This window comes from Salvelinus alpinus, chromosome 21 (genome assembly GCF_045679555.1).
Source record: "Salvelinus alpinus chromosome 21, SLU_Salpinus.1, whole genome shotgun sequence".
NCBI lineage: Eukaryota > Metazoa > Chordata > Actinopteri > Salmoniformes > Salmonidae > Salvelinus > Salvelinus alpinus.
In genome coordinates, this window is record NC_092106.1 from 35,376,401 (window position 1) to 35,392,498 (window position 16,098).

At 44.4% G+C, this 16,098-nt stretch overlaps 1 protein-coding gene across 5 annotated transcripts in view; it reads left to right on the plus strand.

The window, feature by feature from the left end:
- Positions 1–16,098, plus strand: part of LOC139548283 (roundabout homolog 2-like) — a 619,120-nt gene that overhangs the window by 586,941 nt on the left and 16,081 nt on the right. For 3 of the 5 annotated variants that reach the window (XM_071357861.1, XM_071357863.1, XM_071357860.1), the window contains 4 exons: positions 4,437–4,550; positions 9,359–9,518; positions 12,281–12,544; positions 13,574–13,794. In XM_071357861.1, coding sequence (XP_071213962.1) covers positions 4,437–4,550; positions 9,359–9,518; positions 12,281–12,544; positions 13,574–13,794 — 759 coding nt within the window. The remainder of the gene's footprint in view (positions 1–4,436; positions 4,551–9,358; positions 9,519–12,280; positions 12,545–13,573; positions 13,795–16,098) is intronic. The other 2 variants (XM_071357862.1, XM_071357864.1) reach the window with 1 other exon arrangement.

Sequence of the window (16,098 nt, forward strand, 5' to 3'; positions counted from 1 at the left end):
TGTGTGTGTGTGTGTGTGTGTGTGTGTGTGTGTGTGTGTGTGTGTGTGTGTGTGTGTGTGTGTGTGTGTGTGTGTGTGTGTGTGTGTGTGTGTGTGTGTGTGTGTGTGTGTGTTGGAAGGAGGAAGGGTGTGCGTGTGTGTGTGTCTGTGTGTGTGTGTGTCACACAGAGGCTGAGACTTCTCATATTTCCCTGCCATGCTAAATACCCTCAGCTCAACACAGCCCTATGATACATGGCCATACACACAGACACAGTGTGTTATATTAACCCTAACCATCATGGCCACACTCCTCCTACTGTGAGTGTATGACCCCAGGACAAATCACTGCTGAGTGACAGATCAGCACGGAATGTTTCATATGATACCCCAGTTCACCCCTGTTGTAAAAGGTCTGGGTGTAACTGGTGCAGAGGAGTCAGGCGCAGGACAGCAGAGATGAGTAATAAAAGTAACTTTACTCAAAATTACCAAATACATGTAGTAATACCAATCCCACACAATAGGACCGAAACACATAAAACCAAAACCATGGGGAAAACAGAGGGTTAAATAATTAACATATAATTGGGGAATTGAAACCAGGTGTGTAAAACAAAGACAAAACAAATGGAAAATGAAAAGTCGATCGGTGATGGCTAGAAGGCCGGTGACGTCGACCGCCGCCCGAACAAGGAGAGGGACCGACTTCGGCGGAAGTCGTGACACCTGTTTACAAGCCATAGGTTTACTGTGACGTGACAGCAGTTTGTACTCTAATACTCATTATTTCTATACTTCACTCTTTCCAGTCTTGGTCACTTTCCAAGGTTAAATAAACACCAGATAAAGGGCTAGGGAGCTAGAATAATGCACCAGTTTCCTCCAGCCTTGGATTAAGTTACTTCCCTCTCTCTGTTCTAACTAATTACTTATCCTCTTTAGCACAACTAATATTTAAGAAAATAATCCAACTCAATTATAATGGATTTGATAGAAGACTTTTCTAAAAGCCTTGTGGAGTTTCTTTTTTCAGGACTAATGAGTATGCTGGTGCTGTTTATACATATTCATGGTCTCATTCTCTAGAGGTTTAAAGTAGATTCATTATATCATTTTTTACAATGTGCCCATAATGTAATAACTATTAGAAACTGAATTCCCAATCCTTTTCTCTGTCTTGCATTATTTTAAAAAGTAAAATGTGATTATATTTGTAGAAAATGCTACAATAAATGACTTGCTCCTGCTACAAGTGGATTTCTCTCCCATCTCATAAATGAATAATCAATTTGCCTTCTTCCAATATAAAACATGTTCTCGTATTTAAAAAAAGTTATGCATCACAAACAAAGGCTAAATGTTTCACTGAGTGAATCTGACCATGGGTGGATGGGTGAGGGAGGTTCGGGAGAAAGAGAGAGAGAATGTCAAGATGGATGGATAGAAGAGGTGTGGGTGATTGAGATATGTTCAGATAGATAGAAGAGGTGTGGGTGATTGAGATGTGTCCAGATAGTTAGAAGGGGTGTGGGTGATTGAGATATGTCCAGATAGATAGAAGAGGTGTGGGTGATTGAGATGTGTTCAGATAGATAGAAGAGGTGTGTGTGATTGAGATATGTCCAGATGGATAGAAGAGGTGTGGGTGATTGAGATGTGTCCAGATAGATAGAAGAGGTGTGGGTGATTGAGATGTGTCCAGATAGTTAGAAGGGGTGTGGGTGATTGAGCTATGTCCAGATAGATAGAAGAGGTGTGGGTGATTGAGATGTGTTCAGATAGATAGAAGAGGTGTGTGTGATTGAGATATGTCCAGATGGATAGAAGAGGTGTGGGTGATTGAGATGTGTCCAGATAGATAGAAGAGGTGTGGGTGATTGAGATGTGTCCAGATAGATAGTTAGAAGAGGTGTGGGTGATTGAGGTATGTCCAGGTAGTTAGAAGAGGTGTGGGTGATTGAGATAATTCCAGATAGATAGAAGAGGTGTGGGTGATTGAGATGTGTCCAGATAGTTAGAAGAAGTGTGGGTGATTGAGATGTGTCCAGATAGATAGAAGAGGTGTGGGTGATTGAGATGTGTCCAGATAGATAGAAGAGGTGTGGGTGATTGAGGTATGTCCAGATAGATAGAAGAGGTGTGGGTGATTGAGATATGTCCAGATAGATAGAAGAGGTGTGGGTGATTGAGATGTGTCCAGATAGATAGAAGAGGTGTGGGTGATTGAGATGTGTCCAGATAGATAGAAGAGGTGTGGGTGATTGAGATATGTCCAGATAGATAGAAGAGGTGTGGGTGATTGAGATATGTCCAGATAGATAGATGAGGTGTGGGTGATTGAGATATGTCCAGATAGATAGAAGAGGTGTGGGTGATTGAGATGTGTCCAGATAGATAGAAGAGGTGTGGGTGATTGAGATGTGTCCAGATAGATAGATGAGGTGTGGGTGATTGAGATGTGTCCAGATAGATAGATGAGGTGTGGGTGATTGAGATATGTCCAGATAGATAGAAGAGGTGTGGGTGATTGAGATATGTCCAGATAGATAGAAGAGGTGTGGGTGATTGAGATGTGTCCAGATAGATAGAAGAGGTGTGGGTGATTGAGATGTGTCCAGATAGTTAGAAGAAGTGTGGGTGATTGAGATGTGTCCAGATAGATAGAAGAGGTGTGGGTGATTGAGATATGTCCAGATAGATAGAAGAGGTGTGGGTGATTGAGATATGTCCAGATAGTTAGAAGAGGTGAGGGTGATTGAGATATGTCCAGATAGATAGATGAGGTGTGGGTGATTGAGATGTGTCCAGATAGATAGATGAGGTGTGGGTGATTGAGATATGTCCAGATAGATAGAAGAGGTGTGGGTGATTGAGATATGTCCAGATAGATAGAAGAGGTGTGGGTGATTGAGATGTGTCCAGATAGATAGAAGAGGTGTGGGTGATTGAGATGTGTCCAGATAGTTAGAAGAAGTGTGGGTGATTGAGATGTGTCCAGATAGATAGAAGAGGTGTGGGTGATTGAGATATGTCCAGATAGATAGAAGAGGTGTGGTGATTGAGATATGTCCAGATAGATAGAAGAGGTGTGGGTGATTGAGATGTGTCCAGATAGATAGAAGAGGTGTGGGTGATTGAGATGTGTCCAGATAGATAGAAGAGGTGTGGGTGATTGAGATATGTCCAGATAGATAGAAGAGGTGTGGGTGATTGAGATATGTCCAGATAGATAGAAGAGGTGTGTGTGATTGAGATGTGTCCAGATAGTTAGAAGAGGTGTGGGTGATTGAGATATGTCCAGATAGATAGATGAGGTGTGGGTGATTGAGATGTGTCCAGATAGATAGATGAGGTGTGGGTGATTGAGATATGTCCAGATAGATAGAAGAGGTGTGGGTGATTGAGATGTGTCCAGATAGATAGATGAGGTGTGGGTGATTGAGATGTGTCCAGATAGATAGATGAGGTGTGGGTGATTGAGATGTGTCCAGATAGATAGATGAGGTGTGGGTGATTGAGATATGTCCAGATAGATAGAAGAGGTGTGGGTGATTGAGATGTGTCCAGATAGATAGATGAGGTGTGGGTGATTGAGATGTGTCCAGATAGTTAGAAGAAGTGTGGGTGATTGAGATGTGTCCAGATAGATAGAAGAGGTGTGGGTGATTGAGATATGTCCAGATAGATAGAAGAGGTGTGGTGATTGAGATATGTCCAGATAGATAGAAGAGGTGTGGGTGATTGAGATGTGTCCAGATAGATAGAAGAGGTGTGGGTGATTGAGATGTGTCCAGATAGATAGAAGAGGTGTGGGTGATTGAGATATGTCCAGATAGATAGAAGAGGTGTGGGTGATTGAGATATGTCCAGATAGATAGAAGAGGTGTGTGTGATTGAGATGTGTCCAGATAGTTAGAAGAGGTGTGGGTGATTGAGATATGTCCAGATAGATAGATGAGGTGTGGGTGATTGAGATGTGTCCAGATAGATAGATGAGGTGTGGGTGATTGAGATATGTCCAGATAGATAGAAGAGGTGTGGGTGATTGAGATGTGTCCAGATAGATAGATGAGGTGTGGGTGATTGAGATGTGTCCAGATAGATAGATGAGGTGTGGGTGATTGAGATGTGTCCAGATAGATAGATGAGGTGTGGGTGATTGAGATATGTCCAGATAGATAGAAGAGGTGTGGGTGATTGAGATGTGTCCAGATAGATAGATGAGGTGTGGGTGATTGAGATATGTCCAGATAGATAGAAGAGGTGTGGGTGATTGAGATGTGTCCAGATAGATAGAAGAGGTGTGGGTGATTGACATGTGTCCAGATAGATAGATGAGGTGTGGGTGATTGAGATATGTCCACTGCTTGCCTGATGCTCTAACTGCATGTTCTGCATGTGCTTCAGCCAATCACCTGATGCCACTGTATATTTTTGCCCTTTAACCCCACTAGCACTCCTTTTCATTCCTGACTACCGATTGGCCGAGGGATTGTCTAATAGAATGCCACACAACCAATCACAAGATTTCAGCACCACCAGCTCAGATCGAAGCGGCAGCCTATCAGGTTGGTTTCTGATGTGGCAGGCAGGGATCTGACTGTTCTTCCTTCTCCCCTTAACATTCTGGGATACCTCATGGACTGCCATTTAATCGACTGTATCATTGATTGACTTGTTAATTGCTTTATTGATCTCTTTTGCATGTGCAAAACCCAACGACTAAGGGAGGTCTTTATTATCCCACTCCTCCCCCTCACCACTGTTACTTTGCTCCTGCTGCTAATACTCACAACTCATTTCAAGTAAACGATCGTTGACATGTGCGATCTAGAGGTTTTAGTGTTATGTGCAGCAATGATGCCATAGATACATGCAATGGGGATTTTGGCTATTAGAATAGGGCTCCAGGCGTCCTAGCTGGGCTTACTCCATCACGGCTGGGCCTTGTAACAGGCTCGGTCTCTCACCAGGAGCTAGAGAGCAGATGAGAATTGGGGCAAGGGGACTCCTTCAGACAGTTGGAGTGGTGCATTGTGAGACTACACACACACACACACACACACACACACACACACACACACACACACGCCATCTGAGACGCTTGGCTGACTAAAGTGCCGAGATTGCCTCCCATTTTCCCTCTTCTTCTATTGGTTACTGACGACAGTAAAACCCATGTAGTGATAATTTTATAGGCCACTCTCTACCTCCCCTCCTATCCTCTCCCCTTACCTCCTCTCTGGTCTCTTATCCAATGCACTGGGCTGGCAGACATTAGGCTGGAAAGGAGAGGCAGTCTGGAGTGGTCACATCTTCAGCCAGGTCAACAGTCAGTCACTCTGCTGGATGTAGAGAGGGAGAGATGGCACAGGAGAGGAATGGCACCAGTTTCATATATATATATACAGAGAGAGAGAGAGAGAGAGAGAGAGAGAGAGAGAGAGAGAGAGAGAGAGAGAGAGAGAGAGAGAGAGAGAGAGAGAGAGAGAGAGAGAGAGAGAGGGAGAGAGAGGGAGAGAGAGAGAGAGAGAGAGAGAGAGAGAGAGAGAGAGAGAGAGAGAGAGAGAGAGAGAGAGAGAGAGAGAGAGAGAGTATTTGCATAAACACAGAGAGACCAGGGGACAAGAAGCTGTTGATTATGTTAAGCTAATGTGTATTTCATTTGGTAGCCTCAGGATATTTTTCATTGAAATGTCTGAGATTTAAAGCATATATGTCCTACTAATTGGATTCACCTGTATAGGAATTCAATTGGGACTGTGCCCTTGCACTTCCCCCTCCGTGGATGGCCTTAAGAAATTATATAACTACAGAGATGTATTGTGTACTGTGAGGCATGCTGTACACAAGTGCCCTGGTTTAATTGAAACAGCATCTTATTAAATATGCATTCATCTCGTTTAGATGACTTATCTCTATCCGTCTGTGGCTTATCTCTCTAAATGCCAAAATGTTTCTCTACGAGTACTAAACCCTACAGAAATACACAACAGAGTTCTGACAGAATAACCTTATAGTTATACATGTTACGTTTTAGTCGTTTAGCGACGCTTTTATCCAGAGTGACTTACAGTAGTGAGTGCGTACATTTTCATACTGGTCCACCATGGGAATCAAACCCACAACCCTGGTGTTGCAAGCCCCATGATCTACCAACTGAGCTACAACAGACTATAGAACTACAATGGCAAGAGTTTGGGTGACAATGAAGGAAACTTTACTACACTTGATGTTTTGAAGTCAACTAATGAATCACAAGACGTTTGAAAAGGAAAGAAGTTAAAAGAGGTAGGTAGCACAGTGCTTCGCTTCAACAAGCTCGGGAGGAAATAATGAACGTTAGGTCTGAGATAGGAACCAGATGAAGAGGAACAGAAATGGAGCAGCTTTCATGGTTGCGTGGGTCTCCACTGGGGATGTGGGGGTGTTGATCATTAAAATCTACAGTACTGGAGGAGGAGCGGAGAGAGGAGGAGAGGAGAAGAGATAGCTGGCTAGTGAGCTCCATGATCCCTGTATTATCTCATTCCGGAGCCCAGGAGAAGGGTTATGTTCTCACTGTTCTTGGAGTGGTGTCATCCATACCTACTCCCCCCCTCTCCTCCAATTATATACTACCCCACTCCTAATGAGCTACATGGCTCAGGGCTGTAGGGGCGTCAGTGCTGATGATCTAGTCTGCTGCATCACCCACCCACATACCAAATATATTGGGATGATTTCACAAATAGGCACACTTGCTAGTTATCTGTCCAGCATGGTAACCCCTATGTGTCTTAAGTCAGATAGCGCGACTTTCCTCTCTACAATTATTATAAGCCCATAATACAGTGTTACTCAGGTATTCTAAGAAACGCCCATCCACCTCCTTCCCTGAAAACCCAGTCTGATCTATTCTCTCAGTGCTATGTTTAAATCTGGATGTGGAGTCCTTCCTTCTGGACTCCATTCTGAGGCTCTGCCTGTGTCTCTCACTCAGCGCTGAGGCACCCAATAAAAACAGAGGCAGCTCAAGTCTGCTCGGCTCTGCTTGGCCCCAAAGTTATATGCTGGGAGGAAGCGCCCAAACCAGGCGGTATAAATACCCAGCTCCACATCTAAATATGGTGGTAGTTCCTTTTGAAGACAGGCCCAGTGTTTGTCAGCGATAGATGGGTCTGATATCTACTTCCTGTGTAGCTCCTAGCCAATGCTTTCTTTGTATTTTTCATATGTTGGTGCTTCTGATTGTAACATCAGTGTCAGCCGTTATTCCCTCCATGGCAGAGGCTCATTTACAGTATTGATGCCTGCTCCGGTGAGGAGGGACTCGGGGTGATTGAGCAATCATGCCAGCTTGCCATTTATTGGGAAAAGTCGAGCGTCGCCCAGAGGAACGATTAGGAAACCCAATTACTTTCATAGTGTACTTCCTGCCCTGGGCTTACTGTTGTTAGTTTATTACTCCCAGTCTTTATCAGACTATCCTCCTCCCAGTCCTAATATCTCTCATGTTCTGCTGCAACATTGTTGCAATCCAATCATCTTTGACGGGAACATTTCTGCCCGGGAACAGCTAAAATCTTATAGGGAAAATGGTGAAATAACTAAATTCTCCATCTACTGCTAAAGCAATATGCTGTATTTTCTCTGTCTCTGACCTCATCCGTACTGGATCATAGAGATGCATTTCCCAAAATATCCCTGAGTGTTGATGGACAGTCTTTTTTGATGACATTGAGCTAATTTGTAGCCATGTCCTTGTCTGGACAGTCTATTAGATTACATGGTGTTGCATGGCACAAGATGTAGGGTTCCCTGAAATGTTGCTTTTTTGTGGCTCTGAGCAACGTGATTATAGGCCTTTGGCAGTGAGGGTTAACCAACAGATGACAGATACAAGTGTACACAAGAGGCCTCCAAGGATGGTTTTCACTAGCCTGTATGTGTGGCTGGCGATGTCAACTGGGGAGTATTTTCTGGATTGAGATGTGAGGTGTCCGTTGGCAAACTGATAGTGGAGTCTGCCACAAATGTGGATTCCTAGAAAGGACTCCAAACTCAGTTTATCTCCCAGTTCTCTCAGTCCTCAGACACACATGCAATGCTCATATCACAAATACACAAACTCACACATGCAATGGTCATAGATATGTTATCTTCATTTCAAGGACAGTTTGGAAATGAACAGACAAAAAGACTCATGCTCATATGTCGTCTATATAGGGACTCATGCTCATATGTTCTCTATATAGGGGACTTGTGCTCATATGTCCTCTATATTGGGGACTTGTGCTCATATGTTCTCTATATAGGGGACTTGTGCTCATATGTCCTCTATATTGGGGACTTGTGCTCATATGTTCTCTATATTGGGGACTTGTGCTCATATGTCCTCTATATTGGGGACTTGTGCTCATATGTCCTCTATATTGGGGACTTGTGCTCATATGTCCTCTGTATAGGGGACTCATGCTCGTATGTCCTCTATATAGGGAAAACACGCAGCCTGCAGCCTTTTCCTGTCTAGGACAAGTGATCTGAGGCCTGCGGACCACACTGAGGACAACTGAGAAAGATAACAGTGGGCTTTAGATGTCAAAGATCACCTGAGATAAAGAGAGCCCCCCCACCCCACCCTCACTGTCACCAAATAATTTAAACCCCAATCTAGACGTAGGCCTGGCTGGCAGATTTATAAAGATGGATGGGGCAGAGCAGAGGAGAATCCAGTCTCAGAGGGGTGTGAGGGGAAATGGATGGGGAAGGGGAGCTCTCTCTTTCTCTCTCTCTCTTGCGTAATCAAATCAATGACAGTGTAATAGACTCTCAGTGAATTCTATTATGGCCACACAGACGCCACGGACCCATTCATTATGATGATGTTCTGAAGTGAGAGATTTCATTGTGGACCCACACCTCTAGTGAGATATTTCATTGTGGACCCACACCTCTAGTGAAACGGGGACACTAAGGGATGGCTGGAGGACCGGGGTCTACCCTCTGCTTCTTTACTGCTGCTCTCTCCCTGTTTCTATGGAGATTTGAGGCCTTTCAGCAAATCAATCAATGGAAGCACACTTTTCATTACTTGTCCTTGAGGTTCTTCTATGTGAGGCTGCTGACAGGCATGGCTCATTGAATCCGTTTGTTTGAGAATGTGGGTGACTTTTAGAAGGAGATGACCTGTTTGAAATGACCTGTTTCGAAATGAAGGAATGTTCAGCTTTATATGTTCAATCGATTTCTGTTGGCAATATCTGTTTGTTAGACTGACAGTGAATACTTCACATAGCCACCCATGTTATATGGTTTTATAGATTTTTCTAGTAATTGAATTCTTCATGTTGTCTGAGTCAATCGTTCTAACTCGCTCCATCTCTGCTGTTCATAGGTGGTAAGGGGGGTAAGAAGAAGAAGGCCAAGGTTGGCGCCAAACCCACCAAGGCTAACGGCTCCAGCTGGGCCAACGTGCCCCTGCCCCCTCCACCTGTACACCCTCTCCCTGGCACCGAGATGGACCACTACCCCAACGAGCACTATGAAGGAGGAGGGTACGAGCCACACCCACCATAACATACACTCCATACATCCATGGAGATGCAAAACAGTCCCCACTCTGCCCATACAGTCCAACTAGATTCTACCACACTGATTAGAACAATTATATGTATCTATCATTGTCTGATCCTTCATTCAGGCTTTGCCGAAAGTGAGACAGTTACTCCTAATAGGGGATTAGGGGACAACATTAGCTTTTACATGTATATACAGTACACTGTTGAGTTCAAGTAGAATCCCACCAACTACTGTGTGTTATTATAGGACATTGTCGTGCTCCTGGCTAGCTGTTCCTCTCTGGCTAATTACACCAGAGAAGTAGAGGGATCTGTATGTTACTGTCTCCCCAGGCAGGCAGGATGGACAGAGACGGTTTCACATCAATCTATCTGCTCATCCCATATTTTTATCTGAGGGAGAAACTTCATGAGTGCATTGTTTAACCATTGCAGTCTCCTGCGGCAAGCGGGATTGACAAATCAATCTATTCTGCTGATTCTCTTTCTGAGGGAAAGAATGTCAGGACTACATTGTTTCAAGCTGGGAGAGAGGGAACGACCCAAAACAGAGATAAAAATAGAGAGATTCCACAGTGAGCTCTCTCCACTAACTGAGTATGAGGGAAACATTTTACTCAAACTATTTTCTCTTTTCCACGTTGCCTAGCCTCTCTCTGCTCTTTTCCCACCAAATTACCCTCAAGCAACTGTTATTGTTAGCAGACTGTCAGGCGTCCGGTTCCTTCATGTAAAGTCTGCCTTTAGTCAGGGGAGGTGTAAGCTAAAAATGTTAGTTGTATCCCAAAATAGATTCACTCACACATACTATCTCATTTAACTGTGTGTCTGCCTAGTTGAGGTGTGCTGTCCTCTAACCTTCATCTTCAGTCTGGGACACTCATCTGGTTTAATAGGCTATCTGGCAAATGAGGAGTCCTCTGCACTGTAAATCTGAGCCTCCTAATGACCACAGATTTAAACTGTTATGTCCTATGGAGTGTGCACTGACAAATTCCTTTAATTAACATTTTCTTTACGACTAGTGTTATTTCAGCATGTATAAGCGCCGTTATGGGAAATTAAAACCTCACTCCCTCCACTGCTCCATTACTCGTATGTACAAAGTCCTTTGACAAGGTCACACTAGTCTGAAGTCCTTTAGAATGTTTGACAAGGTCACACTAGTCTGAAGTCCTTCAGAACGTTTGACAAGGTCACACTAGTCTGAAGTCCTTTAGAAAGTTTGACAAGGTCACACTAGTCTGAAGTCCTTTAGAACGTTTGACATGGTCACACTAGTCTGAAATCCTTTAGAACCTTTGACAAGGTCACACTAGTCTGAAGTCCTTTAGAACCTTTGACAAGGTCACACTAGTCTGAAGTCCTTTAGAACTTTTGACAAGGTCACACTAGTCTGAAGTCCTTTAGAATGTTTGACAAGGTCACACTAGTCTGAAGTCCTTTAGAACGTTTGACAAGGTCACACTAGTCTGAAGTCCTTTAGAACGTTTGACAAGGTCACACTAGTCTGAAGTCCTTTAGAACGTTTGACAAGGTCACACTAGTCTGAAGTCCTTTAGATCGTTTGACAAGGTCACACTAGTCTGAAGTCCTTTAGAACGTTTGACAAGGTCACACTAGTCTGAAGTCCTTTAGAACGTTTGACAAGGTCACACTAGTCTGAAATCCTTTAGAATGTTTGACAAGGTCACACTAGTCTGAAGTCCTTTAGAACCTTTGACAAGGTCACACTAGTCTGAAGTCCTTTAGAACCTTTGACAAGGTCACACTAGTCTGAAGTCCTTTAGAACTTTTGACAAGGTCACACTAGTCTGAAGTCCTTTAGAATGTTTGACAAGGTCACACTAGTCTGAAGTCCTTTAGAACGTTTGACAAGGTCACACTAGTCTGAAGTCCTTTAGAATGTTTGACAAGGTCACACTAGTCTGAAGTCCTTTAGAATGTTTGACAAGGTCACACTAGTCTGAAGACCTTTAGAATGTTTGACAAGGTCACACTAGTCTGAAGTCCTTTAGAAAGTTTGACAAGGTCACACTAGTCTAAAGTCCTTTAGAACGTTTGACAAGGTCACACTAGTCTGAAGTCCTTTAGAATGTTTGACAAGGTCACACTAGTCTGAAGTCCTTTAGAACGTTTGACAAGGTCACACTAGTCTGAAGTCCTTTAGAACGTTTGACAAGGTCACACTAGTCTGAAGTCCTTTAGAACATTTGACAAGGTCACACTAGTCTGAAGTCCTTTAGAACGTTTGACCAGGTCACACTAGTCTGAAATCCTTTAGAACGTTTGACAAGGTCACACTAGTCTGAAGTCCTTTAGAACGTTTGACAAGGTCACACTAGTCTGAAGTCCTTTAGAACGTTTGACAAGGTCACACTAGTCTGAAGTCCTTTAGAATGTTTGACAAGGTCACACTAGTCTGAAGTCCTTTAGAACGTTTGACAAGGTCACACTAGTCTGAAGTCCTTTAGAACTTTTGACAAGGTCACACTAGTCTGAAGTCCTTTAGAACATTTGACAAGGTCACACTAGTCTGAAGTCCTTTAGAACGTTTGACAAGGTCACACTAGTCTGGCACGTCACCAAAAGAGACAGTCTAGTCTCTTCAGACTAGTGTTCTCTTACCCCTCCTCCCTCTCTCTCTCTCTCTCTCTAACTCTCTCTCTCTCTCTCTCTCTCTCTCTCTCTCTCTCTCTCTCTCTCTCTTTCTCTCTCTCTTTGTGTGGCCACCCCAGGTATGAGAGTGATGGCTGGGGTCCTCCCATGCCCGTGCAGACCTACCTCCACCAGGGAATGGAGGATGAGCTAGAGGAGGAGGAAGAGAGGGTCCCCACCCCACCCATGCGTGGAGTGGCCTCGTCTCCAGCAGCGGTGTCCTTCGGTCAGCAGTCCACGGCCACCCTCACGCCCTCTCCCCGGGAGGAGCTGCAGCCCATGCTCCAGGCCCACCTAGACGAGATCACCCGTGCCTACCAACTGGACATGGCCAAACAGACATGGTACTTACTCCCACTGGAGGGGAATACTACAGAAACAGTACAAGGTTCAAATGGGGTGATATGAGAACGGCTACTATGGATATTGTGCTGGATGTGTTTTTCTTTCATTATCTATTTATTTCTCCCTTCAATGTTTTATTTAGGTGTTATTTTAGCTAAACAGTGACAGCGTTGCGCAGAATAGAAACGCTCATGAATCATGTCATTTGAATGGCCCAGTGTTGCCACTTACATGACTATCCCTTCTGACTTGTTAAGGCTGCATCCCACACCCATGCTGCTACACATAACGTTGTTGTGGTGCTCATGCACGGCAGATGAAGGCCGTGTTTCATCCTGTCAGAAGAGAGGTAGAGAACAAAGGATGAAGAGAGGGAGAGAACGAAGGATGAAGGGAGGGAAAGAGGGAGAGACTGGCATCCATTCATTACAGTAGAGGGAATAGGGAAGACTTGTCAGGAAGGAGCTGTGGTGTTAGCCGGTAATGACTGCATTGGGTTTGAGAGCATCTTTTGACAACAGGAAAGAGCCAGTAATTACATCAGAATCAGAATCCCTCTCGCCGCAGACCGCCTCAAAGACACTACGTCGCTCTTTAAACAAACGGGGCTGTCAGCCACGTGAGGCGGGCGCGGAGCGGAGTGGCTGCTTGAGGGGTGACAGCCTCGTGTCGACAGGCCTAGAGAGCGGGCCCATTGTACCCTCTTCAACTGCAATTACAGGGTCATTGTGTTGGCATGGAAGGAGGAGAGACGTAGAATTAGTGGAATTGTCCCAATTCATTCAAAGCGGCAGAATCTGAAAGAATTTCTAAATTTAGCTTGACAGTTCCTTTCGTCTATCTCGGATTCCTTCTTTATGTCATCCTGTCTTTCATTCAACAGCTTTGTCTTTCTTGATGTCTTTTGACATTGGTTCTCTTCCCAGCTCTTGCTGTCCCCCCACCAGCAGCCCACCCTCTCCTGTCTTTGTGTTTTGGTGTGTACCTGTAGCATGATGATAACCCATATTACTCTGACTCTCTGACAGGCTCATGCAGGGTGGCTCCCTCCCCCCCCCCCCTCCCCAGGCTCCCGCACCTCCGGTGGGGTATGTGTCCAGCACCCTGGTGTCTGACCTGGAGACTGACATCCCTGATGAGGAGGATGAGGAAGAGGAGGAGGATGACAGCTATGAGATGTCCAGGCCTCTCTATGGTATTGAGCACACGCCAGGGTCCAGCATGGACAACCTAGACAGCTCCGTAACAGGTGAGATACTGTACTGATACAATGACATGTGGACAGAACAGAAGGTATTCTGTATTGGAACTTCTTCCCCCCTTCATTAGGATTCAAATCTGCCTGATTTTATGCAGTTTCCTGCCACTCTCGGAGGAATGGTTTGGATATAACACAGAAATAAATCGCTCTCCAAAACAAAAAGATGTTAAATACAAAAGCATGTTCAGTTGTCATTCCACAGTCATTTAAAAAGATCACAGACCCTTTATCAGGTAACATATCAAATTTAAAGGGCAGTTCTGCCACCATCTATGTGGAAACAGTGTGTTTTGTGATTAAAAAGATAAGAAAGGTAAAAAAAAAAAAATCTCTGTGTCCTGCAACAAGTCTCTAGCCCAAGGGAGGGTATTTGTGTGCCCAGTCATTTGAAATCCATAGATTCATTTATTTAAATTGACTGATTTCCTTTATGAGCTGTAACTCAGTAAAATCGTTTATATTTTTGTTCAGTATAATAAATACGTCTTACAATTATGTTTGCCTACAGTTACAGACTGCATTTTGACTATTGATTCATAATGATGTCCTGTTTATGAGAGCGAGAGAGAGAGAGAGAGAGAGAGAGAGAGAGAGAGAGAGAGAGAGAGAGAGAGAGAGAGAGAGAGAGAGAGAGAGAGAGAGAGAGAGAGAGAGAGAGAGAGAGAGAGAGAGAGAGAGAGAGAGAGAGAGAGAGAGAGAGAGAGAGAGAGAGAGAGAGAGAGAGAGAGAGAGAGAGAGACAGACAGAGAGAGCTCACACAAAGCGTCAGCGAGTGCCATGTCCATAAGAGATTTAGAATACATTTCACGTATGGAATATTCCATTCCAGACTGGAGGCACCATTTCCATTTTTACAACTCACTGAAAGCTTTTACAGCCGTCTGTCGGAGAGAGACATGTGAAGGGCATGACATTGGAGAAGCAGAAACAGCACGGCTGTATCCTACTGCGTCTCTCATACCGACTGAACAGGACATACAAGTCCTCTATACTGAACATGGCTGATACTATAGACAGGATGAAGCAGCAGTTCTGTGTTTTTTGAGTTGGGAGGGATAGAACGAAGAATGGAAGAGAAAAAGGGAAACAGTATATCTATTGAAGGAGGAAGAGACATATCTAGAGAGAGACAGAGAGAGAGAAATAGAGAGGGGGAGGAAGAGACATATCTAGAGAGAGACAGAGAGAGAGAAATAGAGAGGGGGAGGAAGAGATATAGTGTATCTATAAAAAGAGGGACATGGAAAGAGGGAGAGAGGGTTGACACGGCTGCTTGGCTGGTCTGTCGACTGTAGCCCCAGAGTCTCGTTTTTCTGTGGGATGATGGAACAGGGGCTGTGGCGGCTGTGACACATGCTGCTGTTGATATATTTAGAGGAATATAAAGCTGCGACTGGGCCCTAATCTGCTGCATCTCTCCTGCACTGTATTACTCTGAAGACACCACTATTTCTTCTTATCTCTCCACAAGTCTCTCCCTGCTCCCCACCGTTTGACAGCACAGACACGGTCCCATCTCCAGAGTTAGTGGGAGGGGTAGAGAGAGTAAGGATGAGGAAGGGGAGATTTATCGTGGCCACCATTTTGAGGCTGTGGAAAGATGAGTACAGGAGCAGCTTTCTGTAGAGCCCAACATTATAGATGTGTTATTGTTTTAATAATATGGAAATAGGTCTGTTTCCTTAATGTTACACCAAAGGCCACTAAATCAAACATTCTCACCGCTGGCCCTGAAATGATTTTTCACGAGAGAGATTGTCTGTGTGTGCTTGTCTTTGTATTATGTCATGCACAGCGTAATACAGCATATTTTTCTAAAGACAAAGGTGAATCCACCTGCAGCTGTATTAAATGCCCATGGCTAGGCTGATATGAAAACACAGAGGTACTGTATCCCAGGGTTACTAATGCTGCAGTATAACATCCTCAGTGATCTCAGAGCTGTGTCTCTCTGAGTGATTATTCTCCCATCAACCCCCTGGCAGGGAGGACTAGGGGGAGTTGGGTCACGTCTCCTGTGGACAGGTGGAGCCTCCCGCTCGTCAGGGGGAACGATATCCCTGCTTAACGACATGCAGATGAGCTGTTCCGTCAGGATAAATCAGTTTTAGTGGCAGGAGGTACCTGGCTTTTACTGCACCTGGCTAGTGAATACTGTAGCTCATTTTACTGCACCTGGCTAGTGAATACTGTAGCTCATTTTACTGCACCTGGCTAGTGAATACTGTAGCTTCTTTTACTGCCCCTGGCTAGTGAATACTGTAGCTTCTTTTACTGCCCCTGGCTAGTGAA